This window comes from Anthonomus grandis, chromosome 6 (genome assembly GCF_022605725.1).
Source record: "Anthonomus grandis grandis chromosome 6, icAntGran1.3, whole genome shotgun sequence".
Taxonomy (NCBI): Eukaryota; Metazoa; Arthropoda; class Insecta; order Coleoptera; family Curculionidae; genus Anthonomus; species Anthonomus grandis.
This window is the reverse complement of record NC_065551.1, coordinates 15,136,387-15,154,366: the sequence shown is the minus strand read 5'-3', so window position 1 is coordinate 15,154,366 and position 17,980 is coordinate 15,136,387. Positions and strand designations below refer to the sequence as shown.

Below are 17,980 nucleotides of genomic sequence, written 5' to 3'. Positions count from 1 at the left end.
AAGAACGATTTAAAAAAAATTGATGAACATGTAAATGATTCTTAGGATATACCTAATTAAAAACATATTCTAGAAACAAATTATCGTAATGCCAGCAACACCATATCATTTGAGAAAACAAAAATGACGTTTCTGCCTCAAATCTATATAAAGAAAAATACCATCAGCGTTGCCCACATAAGTTATATGGTAGCAGGCATACACATTATTCAAAATGGTTATTATTAAACCTCGATCTACTTAAGGTATATAATAAATCTGACCCGAGGCAGAGTTGTACAGCTCAAGATATATCTTGGAGAATTTTATGTAAATGCAGTTGCCGTTAGTTTGATTTCTGATTTTACATTTTAGATATCTCTGACTAGTTATTAAGCGACATTAAAAATTAACAGATTTATGGTTTAAGCTCGGTTAGATTATAGATTGGGGACTTATTTAGAAGTAAATTTAGCTGAAAGCTCTTCTGGATTAAAAGATTCAAAATCAGAATATATTCTCTACCTACAAAAAAAAGTGTTGCTTTATCACTCTCTTACCATCAATTGTTATAAACATACCTTACATATTCTTCCTTTTCTATTTGAATGGTATACCCAGATATGTCTTCATCTTCAATTTAGAATTAAGTGCCCCCCCTGCAGAAAACGCTGGTAGCTAAACGGCATAAGAAGTAAATGGTATGTGTGAGCCGACGCTCACCTATTATTAAGCTGTTATTATCTATATACTGCAGTCAGTTTGCCAGGATTTTTATTATTCCGCAGGTAACTGGTAGTTGGAGATTAATAGCGTAATCTCGAGAGAAAGAGAGAGCGAGCGGGAATTTTGTTGGGATGCCGTAGGTTTTCTTGGGTGATGATCAATAATTATCTAAGAATGTCAGGGTGGACTATTTTGGGGAAAAAAGGAGGGAAGCAGCTCAAGCTCTAGAGATAAAAAGGGAGGGATGTCAATGAATTGGCAGTAGAGTTATTATACAGGGTGATTCAAAAGTAAGCGGCATCCTTTCAGGGGCGTAATCCTTGTATGAAAATAAGGCAAAAAGTTCATATTAATATGGGTTCGAAATTGCTTCCTAAGGGAGCTACGCCCCTTTGAATAGGACCCCTTGAAGACAATTTTTTCTCTATAACTTTAAAACCCTTTAGAATTAAATTTCGTTGTGAATAAGATTCTAAATTCAAATTTTTTAAATTTTATTCAGGTGCGTCACATGCGGGGTTTGGTAAGGGTAAAACATCCCTTTTTCTTTTACTCTTTAGGTTATTGTGATTTTGTTTGAAAATTATAAAATTTTAGAGTCTTAAACGTAAAAAAGGTACTCTTAGTTTAATTCGATAGAGCGTACCATTTACGAGAAAATCGACTTTGAAAATTTTCTGATTGCGTATGTTTAATACATAATAAAATGACTGGATACGCATTTAAAACGAAGTTGGCGGTTGTTTTTTGGTTTTTGGCATTTAAATGACTGATAAATGTTATTGTAAAATACAATTTACTTTGTCAAAGTAAAATTAGTTTCATAGAGTGTTTTACAAATTACTATTTATTATTAATAAGAAGGGCATTGCCTTTGTTGAGTTTGGTTCTTTGTGTTTCTAAGTTTAAAAAGCAAACATGGATTTTACGTATCAAGAACAAGCTGATATTCACATTATGTTTGGAAGAGCATTTGGTAATTGTGTTGAAGCAAGACGATTGTATCATGAGGCATTTCCTAATCGACGAGTGCCACACCGTACGGTTTTCGCAAGAGTAGATCGTAATTTAAGGGAAACAGGTAAATTCAAAAATGTGAGTAATATCGCATAATATCTACTTAAATTTTGCTTAAGGAACATTTCAAAGACAGGAAGTTGTTGGGCGACCAAGAAATGCCAGAACCCTAGCATTAGAAGAACGCGTGCTAGATCGTATTGAAGAAGATCCATCTTTGAGCACTCGCATCATCGCAAATCAAGAAGGGTCCTCTCAGTCAACCGTATGGAGAATTTTGCACGATATGTTACTCTACCCTTATCATATTCAACGGGCTCAGGCTTTGGAAGAGCGAGATTTCCTTCCTCGTGTATACTTCTGTAATTGGCTAGAAGAAAACCGCGTTGCTTTTGAAACTTTTGAGAAGAAAATTTTATTTACTGACGAGGCCGGCTTCACAAGAAACGGAATTTTCAATTTCCACAACAACCACCTATGGACGGATGAGAATCCCCATGCTACGGTACAGAAGGTACATCAGCAGCAGTTTAGTTTAAATGTGTGGGCGGGAATAATCGATGGGCATTTAAAAGGACCTGTATTTATGCCGCAACGACTTAATGGACAAATTTACACCATTTTTTTACAGAATGAATTACCACAAATATTAGAAAATCTACCACTTCAATTACGAGCACAAATGTGGTTTATGCACGATGGTGCTCCCCCACATTTTAGCATTCTCGCTAGAGAACATTTAAATAATGCCTATCAAACCCGCTGGATAGGTCGTGGGGGTCCAGTGCCATGGCCACCACGGTCTCCTGACCTAAACCCCTTTGATTTTTATTTATGAGGACACCTAAAACAACTAGTTTATTCCCGCCCTATACCCAATATTGATGTTCTCAGGCAAAGAATAGAGGAAGGATTTCAGACAATTAAAAATAATCCAAGAATTCTACCACGTGTGCACCATAATCTAATAAAAAGATTAAGAGCTTGCCGTGACGCGAATGGTAATAATTTTGAACACTTTCTATAAAATGTGAGTAAAAAGTGTATTTTTTTGTCGATCGTAATGCGAATTAATTTTCATCAATAAACATACGCAATCAGAATATTTTCAAAGTCGCTTTTCTCGTAAATGGTACGCTCTATCGAATTGAACTAAGAGTACCTTTATGTGTGTGTTGTTATTAAGTGATGTTTTTACCCTTACCAACCCCCGCATGTGACGCACCTAAATAAAATTTAAAAAAAGTTGAATTTAAAATCTTATTCACAATGAAATGTTTATGCAGTACATCAATTTTCAAAATTTAATTCTAAAGGGTTTTAAAGTTATAGAGAAAAAATTGTCTTCAAGGGGTCCGATTCAAAGGGGCGTAGCTCCCTTAGGAAGCAATTTCGGACCCATATTAATATGAACTTTTTGCCTTATTTTCATACAAGGATTACGCCCCTGAAAGGATGCCGCTTACTTTTGAATCACCCTGTATAAGAACTGATAAAAGAAATTGCTGAGGCAAGTAAAGACGAGACAACCGTGATTGCAAGCGGTAGTTTTGGTAGAAGAGTAGGAGAAAGCAAGGGAATCGAAAAGCTAGAAAAGACTACGGGAGGAACAGAAGCTGTTAGTAATCGAGGAGTGACTGAGTGAAAGGACAATGGGAGAAAGACGAACAGGAAATTTAATTGCTTAGCCATTAAAAACTTTTTCAAATATAAATATGGTGAACGATCGATTTTCATATCTATGAAGCGTAAGTACGTAAGGACAGTCATAATTTAACGCAATTCAGATTATAATGAAATAACTAAATACGATAAAAAACCAGAAAGTTACTTTTTGGTCCTTTTTTTAATAAAAACTCGAACTTAAATACTTTTAAAAATTACATTTTCAAAAGAATAGGCTCGTAATAGAAGAAACAAATGTAGAAATCTAGAAAATTTGTACCTAATTTACTTTTTTTGTCACGAAAACTCATCTCAGATATATGAAGGAAAGGGATAAAGCCCACCGTAAATATTTATAACAAATAACTGAGCACGTTTGCAATATTACAGACAAATAAGGAATTACACAAAACATGCCATTGCTAGGGAAAAAATTACTTACTTTAATTTAATGTCTCAAAAACACGGCAAAGAATTCTGGAGGGACGCAAATAATTTAAATCTCGCCGTTACAAGGATTCTGATCTTCCTGATACGTTTTCTGATTCAACGGCTATTAATAACTATTTTACAAATTTGAGTAAAACAGCTAATACAGCATGTAATGGGAAAATACAATTTTATAAATCACATAAACATGATAAGATTGAATCTGAATTAAAATTTACTTTAACGGATCAGTCAACTTTACTTAAAATTGTAAAAACCATTCACACTAATGCAATTGGTGAAGACGCTTTTTCTTTAAAAAAATTACATCTCTGTATGCCTTTTTGTTTAAAGCCATTACTTAATATTATGAACAATTGCATTTTATAAATTTTTTATCCTACAATCTGGAAAAAAGGCAACTATAAAACCCTTAGCAAAGATCAGTAATCCAAAGAAATTCAAAGACCTCAGGCCTATAAGTATACTGCCGTTAGTATCCAAAATCTTGGAAAAATGTATTCACCAACAAATATGGGCATATATTGAATCACATTCTTTAATACCTGAATGCCAGGCAGATTTTAGAAAGAACTTTAGTACTTCTACCTGTTTGGTTAACCTTCTTAATGAAATCAGAAAAAATGAAGAAAAAAAAGAACTAGCATGTCTTGGGTTGTTAGATTTTAGTAGAGCCTTCGATACTATAAGTCACGAAATGCTATTGGCAAAACTTTATTATTTGGGATTTTCTGGTGATGCAGTCAATTTTTAAGTCTTATTTAGCTGGCAGAGCTCATTGCGTAATTCTTAATGAGGAATTTTGAACTGAAAAATCAAGTTATCACATTGTATCTACGGGTGTTCCGCAAGGTTCCATTTTGAGCCCATTTCTCTTTTCTTTATATGTTGCTGACATGATATCTTGTATAAAGCACTTAACATTACAGCAATATGCGGATGATTCCCAACTATATCTTTCGTTTTCACGCCAAAATCTTCCTATAATTCAATTTCAGTTTAATCAGGATTTAAAAAGTATTGATAACTTTTCACAGGATCACAACTTAAAATTGAATGCTTCCAAATCTAATACAATAAAACTGGCTTGTGGCTGTTGAAGTTTCCCAATTTTCATGCACAGATTCAAAATATTTAGCTACCAGTAGTCAATGAGGTCAAAAATCTGGGTGTGTATTTTGACAGTGGTATTACATTTCAAAATCATATCAAAAATAAACTTAAAATTGCATATGTACGCCTATATATGGTCTAAAAAACTATTTACCATCTAATATTAAATATTATTTATGTAATTCACCAGTTCTCTTTTTGCTCGATTACTGTGATATTTTGTACTCTGATTCCTTGACTGAAACAACTGCTTACTCTATACAAAAACTCCAAAACTGTTGTATGCGTTTTGCATTCAAAATATCATTTAGAAATCATATTACTCCCTATTTAAATAACAAGCGCTTTCTTAGAAAATACAGAATAACGGTTCTGCTCAATAATAATTGAACAGATCATAATTTTTGCGAAAGAATTAAAAACCTATCTAATATCATTTTTTATAGTGATGAATTTGTCGCGGCTTAGTAAGAGCTTCAAATTTTCTCTAAAAACTTGAACTGATAAAAAACAAATTGAAAATTATTCTGTCGTAATAGATATGATTATAGGTGTTATTACCGGTATTAATTAAATAAAAATCACATTAGTCTCAGATTTTTTTAAGTTCTCAAGCAACAGCATAATAAACATAATAATCTTTTGCACCTCTCAAAAATCAGAAAAGTTCTCGTTGGCATAAAAGAGAAAATCAAAGAAAACAATTTTATCAAACTATCTAATAATCCACTTCCCTTTTTTATCACTAAAAGTAAAGTAGAAATTAAAAAATGTAAATTGATTAATAAAAAGTACTGAAGGGCAAAGAAACTTACTCCGAGCAATCCTTGCATGCCTACACCTTATGATTTGCCAAAAATCCACAAACCTAACATTCCCATTTGTCCTGTCGTTAGTCTCACAAACACACCCGTTTCAAAAACGTTTTCTCTCTTTTTGCGTAACCCTTAACAACAGACGTCCGATTATACAAACAACAGACCTTCGGTATTTTTTACCTTTTATGGTAATTGTATAGAAATATATATGTTGTAACTGACATGTTTGTATATTATTTATATTTAACATTTGTTTAGGGTTTCTAGGTTTGGTAAAAGCTGTTAAACGATGACTTAAATGAAACAACACAAGATCTTTTTTTAATTTATTGTATAAATAAATGTTTATAAATGGTATAATAAAAAACATGTTTCTTTTTGACCAGAAATAACACTAACATGTTTTTCCCTATTTTAGCTGTATACCTTCTGCAGGTCGTTTCTTTACCATTCGAAGCTTGAACGGCTTAATAATATGGAGTTTTCGTTTGAAATATACGCTGCAGAGAAAATCTAATGTCATGGGGAATGGAAAAATCTGCGTTTCATTTCTGGCATTACCAGTGCCGTTCCCAATTGTTTGTCAAAATCATAACGGCCCATTTTTTATTACCTCGTTATGATTCATGTGAGTATTGATAAAGGAATTGACAGCTGCTATATCTATAAGTCCAGAGAAAATGGCCACGGGCTAATGACGAGTTCTGCGACTAAAGCAATAAATGCAGCATTTTTGGTCTAAACTGTCTACTGGTCTAAACTCCTTTTGTTAGATTATAATCTGCAATCAAATCTGTCTTTTCAGTCTGGACGTTATTATTTTTATTATGATGCATTGACAAAACCTTCAATACACCTTTTTTTTTTTGGTACATAGAACTTGTAAATTCATAGAAATGAGAAAAATTTGTTTTTGTCTTGTCGGCAAAACCGAAGGACGAATTTGGGCTTTATTTTTCTTTAACGTCCCTACAGAAGTTACCTTTTTGGTTTTCAACACATTGATTAATTCTATGGATGAAAACCAATTATCAGTCTTAATATTAACGGTTTTTTATTATAAATAAGTCGTCCAAATGTTAGCACAGCTTGTGTAGGCTTTGAATACGATTTTTCCTTCTTATTAAGATCAGATTAGACAGATTATACCTTTTCGGCAGTAAATATAGGAATTAAGAAGGTACCCTGTTCTTGCATCTGTTAGCGCCATAATCTTTAGACAGTATTTAGCAGGCTTAAAAGGTAGGTACATTTTAAACTTACTTCTGCCGCAACTAGCATCTCATGTACACAAGCAGTTACACCAATATTATATACAGATTGACAATTTGCAATAAATGCCTTACTTCTGATATCGGAGCTAAGGGATCTTGTTTTATTCGTTCGTTGCGGGTTTCCGCATCATCAAATCTTGAAGAAGCAAGAACTATTTAAAATCGATTAGAATTTGTTTCTTATCTAAAAATTTCTCGAGCCGTTCTATCTGTAGTGAAAATTGATCGAATATTTTCATGGTTCGATTTGAAAATTTAAGTTAATGTGAGTAATCCCAACAAGGCTTTTAGTTCTAGGAGATCTAAGTCTTGGAGATAGGAGTTATTCGCGCCATTTTTATATTTTTGTCTTATTTTTATAGTTATTGCATTGGTTGAATAGAGAATTATATTCATAATATTATTATCAAAGAATTGCTTCCACACTTCCTCAGGATCAGCACTATACATGGTATGTCTTCTAAGACCTGGGCACTTGACAACGATGTTATGTTGCAATTTTCGGTACCGTAGGATCTTCTGACAATTTTAACCAGTTCTTACCATATAAATATCTGGTGCTTTGAACGTGAATCGTTGGCTGCATTTTCGATTTCTTCATCCTCTGCTTCTATTTCTGATTCAATGTCATGGTCCAACACAAAATCGTCCTCTGAATCTGAATCACTTGTGTCAGAACGAATCTCTTCTGCCCATTTTTTCAAAGTTTCTCCAATTTTTTTCTCTTAAGGTCTAGGATTATTTTTTTGGCCATTGGGGTATCCTAAAATAAAAACACAAAAAATCTTGTAAAAAAAAACATTTGTTTTATAACAAGCATAAAAAAACTACTTACGAAACACAGACCTCTAAGCACCAAGAAGGTACATGGACGTATGAGTGCCTGAGTTATGGGGATTCGCCAAAATTACAAAATTAGAACTTCTTACCAGTAAAAAAAAATTTTTAGGTTAAGTTTTATATCCAATCAATAGGCCTCGTCATGGACAATCCACTTTCACCACTCTTGGCTAACTTATTTCTAGATAATCTAAAGAGAACTTCCGTTTCTATATTCTTATTTAAAAATAAAATTTTAAACTGGTTTAGGTACGTGGATGATCAATAGTTTTCATTAATTCTCTTATATACTTAATAACATAAATCCATCTCTTAAATTTCCTTTGGAAAATACCCAATAAAATAAGTAACTCATCATGAATTCGTCAGAGCAAAACAGATTTTACTCAAACTCGATTGTAATAAAAAATTAAGATTATCTGCTTTATTAAGTAAACCTTCCTAATGAAAGACAAATGTAGGATCATTCTGAACGTAATAAAAAAAGGAGGTAGAAGCCTAAAAAATGAACCATTCATCTATTTCTTTTATTGTATTCCTTAAGATGACACAAACTAGTATACAGACTTTTATTATTATTTCGTTCTTATTTGTGCTTCTTTACTAATCTTACTCAGCTTTTAATTACTATAAGGTTTAACGTTTAAAATATTTAATAGTTAATTTGGTATTACTTTTATTGATTTACTTTAGTTCTGCATATAAAAGTCTACCTGGTATAACGCATGTATTTCTTAGTAAATTATCAATACTTAAACTCGACCTATCTTACATTACCTTACTCTCTTACTCCAATGTGCCTTCCATAAAACCTTGGTCTTTTATCCTTCTACTTTACTTTATCCTACTTGACCCCTCGGGGCGAGAGGAGTGAGATATTTTGACAGAGGTCATCCGCCAAAAAATTGACCACAGAACCTGTGTGCGATACCGGAAAGGTAGCAGTAGTACAAAAGTAACCTTTGAGCAGTACCTTTATCTCATGCGAAATAAAACGGAAGCACGTCACGTGCATTACTGATCAATTTGGGCTAATTGGGGTGTTCCCTTGTGTCCACATCCTGTAAACTATTTACTACTAGGCTAAGTCAAGCATTTTCATTTACTGTTGATTTGCCATATCGTCATCAGTACCATTAAATTATTACGTCATATTGAGGTAATTAAGTAATCACTAAGGTTGTGCGTCTGAAACAGAGAATCACCTCTCTTATTTCGGTGTGTTGGAGCAGCGTTCCTATTCTTATAGTCTGGTCTTGATAACTTCTTTTATTTTTTATTGATCAATTAATTGAACAGCTTTACATAATCAGCCCGAAACACAGATAGGCTTACAATTTGTTCAGAAAACTACTTTTTTCGAGTTTTGATGGAATGTCTTGGAGTTATGGAGATTGGGGATGGTAATGATTCTCTTTCGCCCCGCGACGTGCCGTCTCAGAATACTGTACGCACGTTTGGCGGTAAATCAAAAGTCACCGAAACTATTTTGCGATTGGTTAAAATTAAAGGGAATGCGCCGATGTCATGCTCCAAAATCGAACAAATTGGATCAAGACTCATTGTAAGGAAAATTAATAGAACGTGATGCTATTCGGGAAATGTACGGGGGGTTATCCAGAAATATTCAGTTAATTTAGAAATTAAAAAAAAAGACTATTTTTTCCCAATTTATTTTTCTAAAAACCTTTTGCGTCCTGTTTCATTTGCTCTATACCATTATTTAATTTAATATTACTAATTTATTTGCCGTTTATATGGGATATTTTGTAATTTCTTGAGTGGCCCCGGTATACGAAGTGCCGGTACGTGCTGAAAGTAGACCATATCCGAACGTGCCAATTTTAAATTCGTTGTATAATACCAGGTGCATGCGTACACAATCGTTTCGGGCAATCTTTCCTTTCAAAGCGATTTTTCTATTAAAACAAAATTATAAGTTGCAAGCTTTATGTATTTCATTCAAATCAGGACAGAATGAAGGATATATATTTTATTTATTTACTTAGAACTTAAAATGTTATACATATATTAGGTATATAATAAACAGTGGTGATTTGTGGTTTAAGGGGGTCAAAATTGACAAAAAATCTGGGGCACTACCTAATTTCCCATGTTCGTGTCTCTGAAATTAAAGAAAAAACCATTTCTGGATCGCTGACTCAATTTTTGAGCCTTTAAAAGTATGTAGAGTCAATTTCTGAATATTTCACCTTAATGTATTTATTTATTTAATAACTATAATTATTGTTTTATTTTTCTCCCGAAAGATGCGAAACAAATGTTGTGAGCAGAATAAGAAGTTTTGTTAGTCGTAGAACTATTTTGTGATTTGAGTTTCACACCCAAAGTTTTAACCAGAGGACTATAGTAATTAACGTTGTAATGATTTTTTTTTTACCAAACAGTTAAACTAATTTTTTATTTTCTTTCAATTTATTTTCAGGCATTTTTTAGTCAAAAAATGACTTTTCAAACGGTCGTCTATGCATTTTCAGATTTTTCTGAATTTTTACCCATAACAATAAAAATGTTATACAGGGTGTTCCTTAAAGACGCGCTAATATTTAAGGGAGTGATTGCTGGACCCATTTTATATATTTTTTATATGGATTTACCCTTTTAAATATTAGCACGTCTTTAAACAACACCTTGTATAAGGTAGGATTATGATAAACAGTGGCGACTTTAAATCGACAAATACGCATTTCTTCTGGACCTCTCTCTAATTTTTAATATTTGTGGTGTTCTGAATGCCATCTCTGAAATTAAAGAAAGAGTTTAACTGCCTGAAAACGAATGCTTCTAAAGATTTATTTTAAGTTTTAGGCTCCGTAAAGCGTATATATAGTTACTTTCTGTATACAGGTTAGAGAACTGAAGATAACGCATTGTCTAAAATAATGGCAACACCGCTTCCTTTTGTCAGTGATTGGGCTCTACTAGTCGTCTTATAGATATTTGCTGTTTTTATTTTTTACGAAATAACAATATTATTATCGGCATGCCTTATTTTGCTGTATGGTTGCACGATGTTCTTGAATTTTAACTGTTTTTTTGAAGGAAATTCGACAGGACAGTATCAAATTTTCTAATCGTCTTATTAGTGAAACTGGCGATATTAAATAGCCTCTTTAGATTTGTACTCAAAAGACTTACGGTGGGGACCATTAACAAATGCGAATTTAGGATGTCAACAAATTTAAAAGAGTTGCGAGAGAAAATTGTTGAGTGTGTCAATTCCATTTTATCAGAAACTCCTTTAGAAGTACGAAATAGCTTTTATAATAGGTTATCTTATTGTCTAGCCAAAGAAGAAGGCTTTGAGCCTTTTGTTTAAAGAATAATTTTTTGTTCACTTATTTTTAACAATTTGAATTTTATTTTTATTAAAATAACATATATGCATAATTATTTATAATTTTAGTATATCGATAATTTTAATTAATTATTCATACAATATTAAGCATAATAAACATTTTGAGATTACGATTCTATGTGGGTTTTTCGTTAATATATATAAAGCTTGCATTAAAAAAATATTTTAGAAAGGCCTGGATTTTCGCGAAACTTAATTGCCAGTAATACTAAGTTTCGTACGTAATTAATACATACAATCTCTCGAACTTTGGCGAACCATAGTATCTATCTGTCCACTCTTCAATACGATCATCAAAACGAAAATCGACCAAACCTGCCTCGGGCGCCACTCTATAAGTAATTAAAGGAGCCTTATTGCCTTTCGGATAAACTTTTAAACAGTGTAGAAATAAGATGGTAAACTACTATTTATTAATGCCTAAAATAGTTTATCGGTGAAAACATGTCATAAAGACACAGTCTATGAAAACCGGGGTACAGCCAAAATCTAACCAAAGTCTATATATTTCAACTCATAAAAATAAATGAAAAATAATAATAGTTAAAATATATACAGTATGTTACAAAATTTGGTGCAAATATTTTAAGAGCGTATTGTTTCAGTTAAAATAAGACTTTTTTTTCCTATAAACATGTGTCCAAAAATGCACGCCCTCAGAGCTACAGCCCGCACAAATTGCTTGAAGAAAATCGATTTTTTGGAATCGTGACTACAAATATGCATTAATTCTTCTGAAAATTTGCATGTTCCCATTTTTTGGGTGCTCTTTTTATTTTCCGTCCCAAAAATGGTGTAAATCCAATTTTAGGAGAGGATTCAGGAGAGCTTACCTTTCTGATGGCCTATATCGTATGTTTTCTATAAGAAATTTAAAAATCCAGCAACACCATCTAGTTAGCCTTGAAAAAATATAAAATTTTTGTCTCTTGCATTTTTTCGATATAATTAAGCGTTTTCGAGAAAATCGCTGTTAAACGAAAGGGAAGCATTATTAAACCCGATTAATCTATTAAATTAGAAGAAATGAAGTGGGCTGTGACTGTTTTGTTTTTTGTCAAATCAAATTCATTTTATCCAAAAATGCAAAAAACGATAATTTTAGATTTTTTCATGGCTATTGTGATACTTTCATAATATTCTACATTTTCAAATTTCCTATTGAAAACATATAAGATATGGGTCGTCAAAAGGGTAACCCCTCTGTGTCGTTTCCTAAAATTGGGTTTACACCATTTTTGAGACGAAAAATGTCAAAAGGAGCAAAAACGACAACTTGCAAATTTCCAGAAGATTTAACGTATAAATGTAGTCAGTTCCAAATAATCGCCAATCAAATTTTCTTCAAGCAATTTGCGCAGGCTGTAGTTCTGAGGGGTTGCATTTTAGGACATATATTTATAGAAAAAAAGTCTTATTTTAACTCCAACAATATGCTCTTAAAATATTTGCACCGAATTTTATAACACCTTGTAGACTTTGATCTAACCTATCTTCGGTACTATCAGGTCTAGGAAAATATAAATTCCGTAATTAAATGTTAACGGTGAAAGACTATCTAAGTTTTCATGTAAAATACTGCCTGAGCTATTTCTATAATGTGAAAACAAAATCTTGTAACTTCGTTACAGTACACTCATTATATTACGGTCCGGTACAGTAATAATAAGGTACAGTGAATCAGCCCATATCAAAGTCAAACTAACATCATACAAAACAGCCACCCAGCAGGCGAGTAACAGAGCCCACGAAATTGATGCGTGCGCATTATATTTTGCCTTTAAGAGTTGCTTAATGATCGATTCCCCAACCTGTATATCAGAAAAATCATCTTAATACTAATTTTTTCAAATCATTTTATATTGGGGTATCTGACTTTTATTAATTAATTAGGGATAGTAATTAACATTACAACTAATTTCCTTTAGGCAATTTTTATTTTTTAAGCAAGCAGTTAAAATATTTTATGAACACAAATTTAATTGTCAATTTTATCATCCGTTGCTAGAGATTAATAATGCAAATCTTACCTAAGGAATTCAGTTATAATATAATAAAAACTGATATATATAAAATATCTCATAAAACATAAAAATACTTTTTACATGCCCCTGTACGCTTCTTTAGATTTAAAATAATATAGGTCCTTTTATGCTTATTTTAAATATATATGCAATATTAACGTTTAGTTCAGCCGTTTTTGACGTTGTTCAAAGTTTGTGATTTGGTTGCGCAACTGGAAGCCACTGTCTATGTTTGAACGTTAGATACGTTATTTTCAAAAGCTATAAGTTTTGATATAAAAAAATATTAAAAATTGCATATAAAATAAGGTAATAATTAAAATAGCAAATCCTACATAGCAAAATGGCAGCCTTTCAAAATCTTATATTTCGCATTCTTATTTTCTTTACTACACTCGTTCAGGTGTAATTTGTTTGTAGAATTTGAATTGAAATTCGACAGGGGACGTTTACTTAAACATATTGGAAAATGCAGTAGAACCACTGATCCTAAAAAGATAATCCTCATGAATTTCTAGAATCTCACTTAAGCAGAAATGTTACAGAATATTTGACTATTACTTACCCTAATCGGTAGATTGGTCATCGAGGGCCTACGGAGTGGCCAGCTAGGTCACCCGACCTTACACCTCTGGACTCTTTTTAAGGGGCTAATTGATTAGGGACGTTTACTTAAACATATTGGAAAATGCAGTAGAACCACTGATCCTAAAAAGATAATCCTCATGAATTTCTAGAATCTCACTTTAGCAGAAATGTTACAGAATATTTGACTATTACTTACCCTAATCGGTAGATTGGTCATCGAGGGCCTACGGAGTGGCCAGCTAGGTCACCCGATCTTACACCTCTGGACTTTTTTTAAGGGGCTAATTGAAACAAAAAGTCTACGTCACCCAGCCAGAATCTCGATCTACGTCAAAGAATATTTGATGTCAAAGAATAATGTCGCAATATTGATGTTGCCAATTTCCAAAATTTTCGTAAAGATTTTTTCAATAGATTATTTTACTGTCTTGACGTTGATGGTGCATATTTTCAATATTTTTTGTAGTGAAATAGTTATATTTCTATGTTACCTAAACTATTTTAAACGAAAATAAAAATGCGAAAAATAAGATTTTAAAAGGCTGCCATTTTGCTATGGGTAGAAGTAATGGCTTAATATTCTAGGACCATAAAACATTTAGTGGCAGCTTTCAAAAGATGTATCGCATGACCCTCATTTCTATTTAATTTTATTTTTGAAATGCCGTTCCGCCGCCATCTTGAAGTTTTGCAAACTGAGCTAAGGACCAGAAAGTAGTATTTAGGATGTGTGCCAAATTTCAAATTTTTATCTAAACGCATTCAAAAGATAAGAGGGGGAGGGGGGAACAATTTAGAGCCGCACTGTAGATTACATTACTAATATAGTTTGAATTGTCTTGCATTTGTTCATAGCATTTAGAATTTTAACCCTGAGTTCTTCGAAATTTGCACTTCTTTCTGAATACTCTTTGTCCTTTAAAACCCTCTACAGAAATGTATGATGTATTATCCAAATGTGAAAGTTCTTAACTATTTGGTGGCCTATTTATGATTCCTCGTCTACCTATCCATATTTCATATCTATTATTTAAAAAAATCACAACAGGTATTACATGCTGTGGTAAACCTTCATCTTGGTGCCATGTTCTTTGAGGCCCAAAAAGATGTATTTTTTTTAATTAAATACATCCGCAGTGGTAAAAGTGCACTCATAGGTACACAATTAAATTAAATATTAAACACAAATAAAAAATAAAAAATTATCCTCTCTGTTTCTGCGCATCATAAAATACTATTCGAGCGTATTTGTGAGCGTCTTCTAATCTTCAACAAGCATTTTTTTTTTGTGGAAAATACAAATACTTCTTAAGTGTCTTGACTCATTAGTTACTGACTCGTTAGTCATACTGAGTAGTTATATTAAAGAAAAAAGTACTTTCTTCAATAATAAAACTACTAGGATTTTCTAAAAAGTGGCAGATATTATTGTGGCCAAATATTTATTGTTTGCACTACGGTATATTTAAATTTTCTTGAAAAAATAATAAAAAATATAAGTCTTTATTTTCATTAACTACGCTTATTCGTTTTTTCCTTTCAAAGTGTCTTCAAAGCCTAAATACCCTTTCAATGTTAATGAAAGTTTTTCGATCTGGAATAGCTCTATTTGGATATAATCATCCATATTCCCTCTGTAACTGAGGGTTCAAGTTAAGATAACTTGAACTTCCAACTTGATCCAAATTGGCTTGCTACAATTTAACGATGTACCAATGATACCCAACCCTTCTCTTTTTTATATTTAAATCCTTATGGTGAAGGCCACAATACATAACACTATTTTGCAAAAACCACATGTCAAAACCAGCGTGAGAAAATTTAAGGAATGATCGTTAGGATAGAGACGTACATTCTTCTGAAATTTAAATTTTCCAATAAAAATTTCGAGGCAAATACCAACATTTTATTCTTAATGGCCGTCCACCATCAACTTTATTTACAAGAAAACCAACTTCAGTACCAACTTTTTCTTTAGCTTAAAAGGTCTTAGGCGCGGTTTTCCCTAAAGGGGAGCAGGCCATTTGTCAGAGCAGAACCGGGGCGCGGCCCCGGCCGGCAGGTGACCTCAGTGCCCCCCGTGTCCCCCCTCAGGGTCACCACTCAGGTCCACGCGATCCGTGAACCAGAGCACAAGTGCGAGAGTCGGAATTCCTTTTGCTTGTACTATGAATTTATACGTGGGTATGATGTACAGCGGCGGGTTTCGATATTTCTGTGATTTTTCAATCGATTTTACTAAGTGAGTTCAGAAACTGACGGTTAAAATCCAATATAAGTTTCCGATGTGTCAATAAGAAAATAGTTGTGATTTGCTATCCTCGTCCCAAAAAAAAATGTTTACAGTCTGAATTTTATCCTCGTCAGAAATGATCGGTTTTTGCCTCTTGGTTTGCATATAGTATAAAGTTTTGGATAAAGACGTTAAGTTAAATCTGAATTTATTCAAATATTTGTCTTCTTTTTTTTCTTATACTTTAAAAAGACCTTAACAACTGCAAAGGCTCAATCTGGCTGGTGATCCTGTTAGCAGAGTTTTGGTTATAACAAAGCTATAGCGAAGTATGAGAAAACGCTTAAATAAACTTAGCGCTTCATGAGGAAAACCAATACAATGTATCTGGGTCAAAAGCAGGTCTTAACTTATAGTATCAAATGCTTTACTATAGTCCAGAGGGGTTACGCAAGTACTATTTTTTATTTCGTGAAACTCCTTAGTAATAATTAAAATGCTAACTAATTTAGTTGTTGTACTATACAATTTTTTCTTAATCCTGATTGACACTCCGACATTATTTAATTTTCTTGTGCAAATGTTTCCAATTTGACGATAATTATGTTTCTCAAAATTTTTTTGACAAATCAGGAAAAATACGAATCGCCGTAAATCCCTAAGTTCTTCTGACTTAGAAGTTTTTGCTAATGGAAAAATGTTTTTTCCACAAAGTTGGAAGGTAAAAGCGTTGGATATCAGTGTGATTTATCCCTTGAGTATTTATCACAACCAATCAGTGGATGAAAAATGGATGAACAATAACCCAGAAAGACCAGTAACTGTTTTTTAAATTGCAAAAAAAAGTATTCGCTGAGGTTGATCTTATTGCAGCTGCAAATACAGAAAATTAATTGATTGAAAAAGAACTAGAGTGGTCGAAATCGCCAATGCGTTGTCTTAGCTCAGACACTGAAGTTGTAAGTGAAGACTAATGTCAGTTAGAGAGATCTTCTAGTCCAGATGCCCAGTAGCTGTTCGGTACCAATAGTACTGACTTAGATTTGGAATTACTTAGAACCGATTAAACTCCTTTGCCATCAATAAATGAATCAGTGCCAATTCGCATCTCACTATCGCCAAATCCATCTAGGAGTCGTTAGATGGATTTAGAGTGAGACATATCTTGACTAAAATAATATCACAAACTTTACCATTACACCTGCTATATAAAAACCGTTGCCACAAATTATGAGCAAAAAAAGCTCATGAAAAAGGAGAACTATCCATATGACTGTTTTAACTAGCCCTACAAAAATTATTTAAAAAATAAAAAATTTCTGAAAACGGAAAATAAGACATATATTGCACCTAAAAAAAAACAGAAAGGCAAATAGGTAGGTCAAGGAATGTTAAATAAAAAAAAGAAAATTTAATATGCTATGTCTGAGTCTGAAGAGTATGACACTGTTTGTGCTGCACAGAAAAATTTTCAAGTGATACCAAGGATGAAGGATGGATGGATACAATGTTGTGTATTTGGAAAATTGGAGCAAGTATGTCCTGGTAAAAATTGATCACTAAGTTAGAAGTCCTGATTATTTTTGTTTATTATTATTTGATTTTTGTGAATTTTCAAGTCATCTACCTATTGATTTCGTTGATTCCTATCTTAGTTAAAAACTTAACATTACGGAAATGTGTGACTAGTTTTAAGTAAAAAATATGTTTCATCATTGCGTATTTTTGTTTTTTCTAACCGTTTTCTTTTTCATAAAAATATTTGTTTATTTGAAATGTGGTTAAATGATCATAGGGATCGTGTTACCCATAGTGGTGTAGCGTTTGTTTAAATTTAAAAAAAAGCAATATTTTCTTAAAACTTTAATTAATCT

The 17,980-nt window shown here is 32.6% G+C and overlaps 2 protein-coding genes across 5 annotated transcripts in view; both read left to right on the top strand.

The window, feature by feature from the left end:
• LOC126737677 (putative protein TPRXL) overlaps positions 1-17,980 on the top strand; it is a 283,568-nt gene that overhangs the window by 241,994 nt on the left and 23,594 nt on the right. The gene's annotated exons all lie outside the window — the stretch shown is intronic.
• Positions 1,558-2,865, top strand: LOC126737683 (uncharacterized). The gene is made up of 2 exons (XM_050442681.1): positions 1,558-1,786; positions 1,842-2,865. Exons 1-2 carry the CDS (start codon positions 1,624-1,626, stop codon positions 2,558-2,560), a joined length of 882 nt encoding a protein of 293 aa, XP_050298638.1. The 5' UTR covers positions 1,558-1,623; the 3' UTR covers positions 2,561-2,865.

Bases quoted from the DNA above. Each gene is read 5' to 3' on its own strand.
- LOC126737683 (XM_050442681.1), top strand. From the start codon at position 1,624: ATGGATTTTACGTATCAAGAACAAGCTGATATTCACATTATGTTTGGA. The intron at 1,787-1,841 runs GTAAATTCAAAA...ATTTTGCTTAAG, and splicing joins TCGTAATTTAAGGGAAACAG to GAACATTTCAAAGACAGGAA.